Genomic DNA, 6,664 nt, shown 5'->3' with positions numbered 1-6,664 from the left:
GCTCATTATATTCGATCCTCCTCATCATTTGAATATCAAAGAGGTGGAGGCTTTCGAAGAGGCCGTGGTGGCCGCAGTAATCGTGGAGGATGTTTTGGATACACCCAAAATTGTCCTCAATGCCAATTATGTGGAAGGCAAGGACATGTTGTGTGGAACTGCTTCCATCGTTTTGATCTTGCTTTTCAGCCTAATTCCACAACCAACTCTACATCAATGCAAATTCCATATAGTAATACACAATCACCCCCCTCCATCCTCCAATTTTCAGCAACCTAGGGCATATCTTACCTATTCCTCTTCAGTAAGTGAAGCTTCTTGGCTACCGGACTCAGGAGTGAGTCATCATGTCACTTCAGATCCAGGAAATCTCCTCACAGCATCACCAAATCCTTCGGATAATGATAAGCTCTTTGTAGGTAATGGGTCAGGTATTCCAATAACTCATTCTGGTTCTTCAATTCTTTTTTATTCCTCCTCAAATATTGCTTTTCGTTTAAAGAACTTACTTCTTGTACCACAAATTACTCAAAATCTATTGAGTGTTTCTAAATTCGCAGCTGATAATCATGTCTACTTTGAATTTTGGCCTGATTATTATGCTATTCATGATCAGGATACCAGAGAACTTCTCCTACAAAATATGTCTAGAAATGGCACTTACTCTTTTGATAACTTTCGAGTACCAAAAAATTTGTCTAATACCTCAGTACCGATCCCTGATAACCTATCTAGTTCTAGATTTCAGTATTCTAGTGCTTATACTACTACTACACAGCTACCTAATTAGTCTTTAGATTCTAATGCATATCCTGTTTCCAAATGTAATCAGAATAACACCGTGGATTTATGACATAAACGATTGGGCCATAGTTCTGCTGCTAATCATGTATGTGAAATCTGTCCTTTAGCTAAGATGCATAGATTGCATTTTCCTTTAAATGACACTATGTATATGACACCTTTAGAACTTGTCTTTGTGGATATCTGGGGGCTTGTTCCTGTAATATCAAAAAGTGGATTTAGATATTACATTTCTTTTGTTGATGCACATTCTAAATACACATGCATTTTCTTACTCACTAATAAATCTCAGTCTTTAGTAGCTTTTCAGAATTATAAAACATTTATAGAAAATCAAACTGGACAGAAAATAAAGGCTTTACAAACGGATTTGGGAACGAAATTTATGTCACATGCTTTCACTGATTTTCTTGCAACTGAAGGTATACATCATAGAAAATCATGCCCCTATACTCATCATCAACAAGGAAGTATTGAGAGAAAGCATAGGCATATTACAGAAGTGGGTCTCTCCCTCTTAGCTACAACTTCTTTGCCTATGCACTTTTGGGAAGATGCCTTTTTTGAGTTCTGTTTATGTCATTAATAGACTTCGTACCCCAGTTCTTAATAACAAAAGTCCTTTTGAGGTTCTTTTTAAGCATCAACCAGATTATACCTTCTTTAAAATTTTTGGATGTATGTTTATTTTTAGGATATGATTCAAATTTCAAAGGCTATAAGTGTATGGCACAAAATGGTAAAATTTATATGGCTCGACATGTTTTGTTTCATGAGCATACTTTGTCATATCAAAAATTGTTTTCTGACACCTTGGGCAGTGATGATTCGTCCAAGAATAATTCAAATAGTGGCAGCCAGCTTAAGGCCCCTGCATTTACCATCATAGATTCAACTCCGCCATCAATGTCCTCATCTAATCAAGCTACAAAGTCTTTGAGTATAGGTTCAGACACTGGATTACAAATTACAAGTGGACCATTGCATGATACAGCATCCCCTTCTCACTCAGGCTTGGACACTGATGACAGTACTTCTATTCATAAGAATGAGGAGATCAGAATTTCAGAATGTCACCCACCTTCAGCATCTCATACCAATTCTCCTCCGAACATGATTCCTATTAGTGGTATTGAAACTAGCCTTCCTTCCATTTCTTCAACAAATGCTCATCTGATGACAACAAGATCAAAATCTGGAGTGTTCAAACTAAAAGCCTTGACTATTCAACAAACTGATCTACTACACAATATTCCAAGAACTGTGGCTGAAGCTTTACAATGTTCTTACTGGAGAGAGGCAATGGATAAAGAGTTTGCTGTTCTCCAGAAGTGCAAGACATGGGAATTAACAGAACCACCAGCTAATGCCATAATTATTGGAAGTAAGTGGGTGTTTGCTATAAAGAAAAATGCTAAAGGTGATATTCTAAGGTATAAGACAAGACTTGTTAGACAGGTTTTCATCAAGTGGAAGGTATAGACTATGATTAAATTTATAGTCCAGTGGTAAGGCCTTCCACCATTAGAGTTATCTTAACTATTGTTGTCTCATTAAGTTGGCCATTGAGACAGTTTGATTTTGATAATGCCTTTCTCAATGGCACCTTAAATGAGACAATATACATGATGCAACCTTAGGGATACTCTACAAAGGGTGAACAGCTAGTGTGCAAGCTAAACAAGGCCATTTATGGTCTAAAGCAAGCACCGAGGACCTGGTATAAAACATTATCTACTACTCTTTAACAGTTTGAATTTAAAGAAACCAGATCTGATGTGTCTTTATTTGTTAGATTTTTTTATTCTAATGTGATTTACTTGTTAGTTTATGCAGATGATATAATTGTTACTGGTAATAATGCTGCAGAATTAGATAAATTAACTTATCAATTGAACAATATTTTTCCGTTAAAGGATATGGGGAAATTTAGTTATTTTTTACGCTTGGAAGCTTCATACTTGTCTACAGGTAGTGTCCAGGTTTCACAAACCAAATATGCATTTGAATTACTCGAGAGCTAGAATGGAGACTGTGAATTCGATACCTACCCCAATAATGTCCAGCCCAAAGCTTTTAGCTCATTACTCGGAACCTTTCCATGATCCCAAACTGTATAGATCAATAGTTGGTATACTTCAATATCTCACAATGACAAGACCAGATATTGCCTTTACTGTCAACAGAGTATCTCAGTTTATGCATCAACCAACATTGCTGCATTGGAAGAGTGTAAAAAGAATTCTGAGATATGTGAAAGGTACAGTGGATCATGGCTTATTATTTTCTAAATCTACTAATTTTAGATAGTTGACTTTTTCAGATGTTGATTGGGGTGGAGATCTGGATGATAGAAAATCAATCACTGGATTTTGTGTTTATCTTGGGTGCAATCTGATCTCATAAAAGAGTAACAAGCAGACAAAGGTGAGCAGGAGCAGTAATAAAGCAGAGTATAGGGCAATGTGTGCTGCACAAACTAAGCTAATGTCCATACAGCAGCTTCTGGGAGAGCTTCGAATCCCACAAACTATGTCACCAACCATCTTCTATGATAATCAGAGTGCTTGTCTATTGGTTGCAAATCCGGTTTTGCATAGTAGATGTAAACACCTTGAGCTGGATTTGTATTTTTTAACGGATTTAGTAAATAAAAAATCTCTCTATGTTGTTAATATACCCTCTCAAGATCAGGTGGCCGATTCTTTAACTAAACCATTGTTTCTGAGTTTGTTTCAGAAATACAGGTTCGAACTGCGACTTTGAGACAAATCGTGCCTCAGTTTGAGGGGGAGTATTGAGAGAACTGTTTAGTGGATATTATAAATAGCTGTGGGGAATGCAAATGTGGAGTGAGAGCGTGTTTTTTTTTTTTTACATTTTCAATAGAATTCATTGTTTTTCATATTTCTCAAAAAATCTTCTTTATTCAAGAATTATCTGTTGATTAATTTTTTCTTCGTTGGTTTCACTACAAAATTGTTCTCTAGGATTTTCAATTCCCCTTTTACATTTTTATTGTATTCAAAATAGTTAAATACGATTTTGGTTCTTATGTTTAAGCCAAAAATTTTATTCATCTCCAACTTTTTTTTTCATTTAAATTCGTTCCTAATGTTTAACTTAGTTTTAAAATCGTTTTTTTATTTAAATCTTAAAATTTTGGATCAAATTATCCCTAGTAAAAGAATTATAAAATAAAAAAAAAAAAGATAAGAAAAAGAGTGTTTGAAGTTGAGAGAAAGAAAGAACCATGGGAAAGAAGAAGAAGAAGGGGGAAAAGAAGAAGAAGAAGGAAGAAGAGGAAGGTGGAGATGACGCCGGCGAGGGAGGACGTCACGCGCTGCTGTCACCGTTTCTGCTCAACTGCTAGTGTTTCCATGAGCGAGGGGAGACGCTAGCAGATCGGCGAGGGAGGACGTTGCACGCCACGTCGCCGTTTTTGTTCCTGCGCTAGTGTCTGATGTCGACGCCAACAGATCGGTGCAGGAGGAGCGTCGCGTTGCCGTTTTTGCTCCTGCGCCAGTGTCCGACGTCGACGGTAGCAGATCGGCGAGGGAGGACGTCACGCACCCCGTCACTGTTTTTGCTCCTCCTCGGCTCCTCTAGTTTGTTATTTCCTTGTTTGCCACCGTCTGTCGTTGGTTTTATTCTGGTATTAGTTTTTGGGTTTCTATTTTTGTTTCTTGTTTATTTCTGGTTGTTTGTTGTTGCTGCTGGTGTTTTTTAGTGGTGCGGCTTTTGTTTTGAAATTTCTATTGTTGTTGCTGGTGCTGCAAAAATTTTTGTTGTTGATGATATTTTGTTTTCTCAATAAAAAAATTATTTAAATTTATTTTATCTGTAGAAGCAAAAACAAAAATTTTGGATGAAAAAAAAAAAGAAAAATTAAATATTTTAATAAAAAAGGTTATTGAAAAAGGGTTGTTAAAAGAAGGATATTTTAATTCAAAAAATAATTTTAATATTAAATTAAATTTTAGGAATAAATTTAAATTAAAAAATTGAAAATAAATAAAATTTTTTACTTAAATTTTAGAAACCAAAATGATACTTAATTCATTTCAAACTGCGTAGGTTTTGGCCAATTCGATATTATTTTTATTTCTCAGAGTCTCGCACCATCAAACATATCATTTTTTTTTCAAAAAGATATATGATCTCATTTTCCCATATGACATGATATTCATGATTGTCGTATCATGCATGTGACACGTAGCCACACGTAAAAAAAGCACTTTAATTTTTACACGGGGAAAGCACTTTGCTTTCAGTTTCTTTTTTCCCCCCTTTATTATTATTATTATTATTATTATTATTAGGTAATGCCCACTAATAAATTGAATAAAATTTAAAATTATAAAAATATTTTAAATTAATTTTATTATATATTTATTTTAGAACATTTTTATATAAATTAAATCAATTAAATTCGATTTAGCTATATTAATAGTAAATCGAATCAACTACATTCTAAATTCGATTTACTATATATATACTGCAGAAGTAGTAAATCGAATTAAGCAATCAAATCAGTTTGATTCGATTTACTACTTATACATCTTATTCACATTTTTTATTTTTAAGTTAATTTATATTAATTTTAAAACATAAATGTCAATAAAAAATACTCTATATTTAGATTTAAATAAAAGATTAAAAAAATCAAAATGAGTAAGAATAAAAATTCAACTTTTGTATTTTAGTTCAAATTCTAAAAAATTTATATTTTTATAAACTTATGAATTTAAAACGGAACGATAAACGATTTCTAAAAATTCATTAAAAATTATTTTTTGATTTATTAGCATATAAAAAATCATTACCGGTACTTTTGATGTTAAAAAAAATGAGTGAATACCCCATCTGGCCATTGACAATTATCTCGAAAGGACAACGAAGTCTCCAAGAAAAAAAAAACACTCAATCCGGCTCCTGATCTTTTTTTGGGACTGATTAGCTCCTGTGAAAAAAAAATAACATTGACTCTTTTTGACACAGGAGTTAATTAGTCCCATGCATAAAAGTAAAGCTCAGGGATCGGGTTGGGTTTTTTTTTTTTTTTTGTTAAGGGCCTCGTTGTCTTTCGAGGTAATTGTCAGGGGCCGTTTTGAATTTTTTTCAAAAAAGAATTTATATAAAGTATAGCCTTCCAAGGTGACATAGGAGTTAAAACTTGAATTTTTCCAGAATCAGAAGTAACGAATAATTATACAATATAAAATGACTAACTATATTTATATAATATGTAATTTGAGAAATAATTAAAATATTATATCAATTAAATTATCATTTGATTTGTGAAATTAAGTATAAAACTTATGCTTTGATAACATTATGCTTTGATAATTAAATAATACTTAATTTCATAAATTAAATGATAATTTAATTGATATAGTATTTTAATTATTTATTAAATTATATATTGTATAAATATAGTTGGTCATTTTATATTGTATAACTATCCGTTATTTTTTATTCTGGAAAAATTCAAGTTTTAACTCCTATGTTACCTTGGAGAGCTATACTTTATATTAATTTTTTTAATATTAAAAGTTCAAGTAATGATTTTTAAGAAATCGTTTGTTGTTTTATTTTAAATTCACAAGTTTATAAAAATGTAGATTTTCTGGAATTTGAATTAAAAAACAAAAGTTGGATTTCTATTCTTATTCGTTTTAATTTTTTTGATATTTTATTTAAATTTAAATATATAAGGAGTATATTTTTATTGACATTTATGTTTTAAAGTTAATATAAAAATATCAATAAGCTATATAAGTAATAAATCGAATCATTATTGCTAATATAGTTAAATCGAATCCAATTAATTCGATTTACAAAAGGACGTTGAGTAATG

The 6,664-nt window shown here is 32.2% G+C and overlaps 1 protein-coding gene across 1 annotated transcript; it reads left to right on the top strand.

Annotated features, from left to right (window-relative positions):
- Window positions 1–949: 949 nt before the first annotated feature.
- Window positions 950–4,413, top strand: LOC140179399 (uncharacterized). The gene is made up of 4 exons (XM_072218273.1): window positions 950–1,226; window positions 1,499–2,280; window positions 2,991–3,064; window positions 4,194–4,413. Exons 1-4 carry the CDS (start codon window positions 950–952, stop codon window positions 4,411–4,413), a joined length of 1,353 nt encoding a protein of 450 aa, XP_072074374.1.
- The last annotated feature ends 2,251 nt before the right edge of the window (window positions 4,414–6,664 follow it).

Source organism: Arachis hypogaea, chromosome 15 (genome assembly GCF_003086295.3).
Source record: "Arachis hypogaea cultivar Tifrunner chromosome 15, arahy.Tifrunner.gnm2.J5K5, whole genome shotgun sequence".
NCBI lineage: Eukaryota > Viridiplantae > Streptophyta > Magnoliopsida > Fabales > Fabaceae > Arachis > Arachis hypogaea.
The sequence above is the reverse complement of the archived record's forward strand: the minus strand, read 5'-3'. Positions and strand labels throughout refer to the sequence as shown.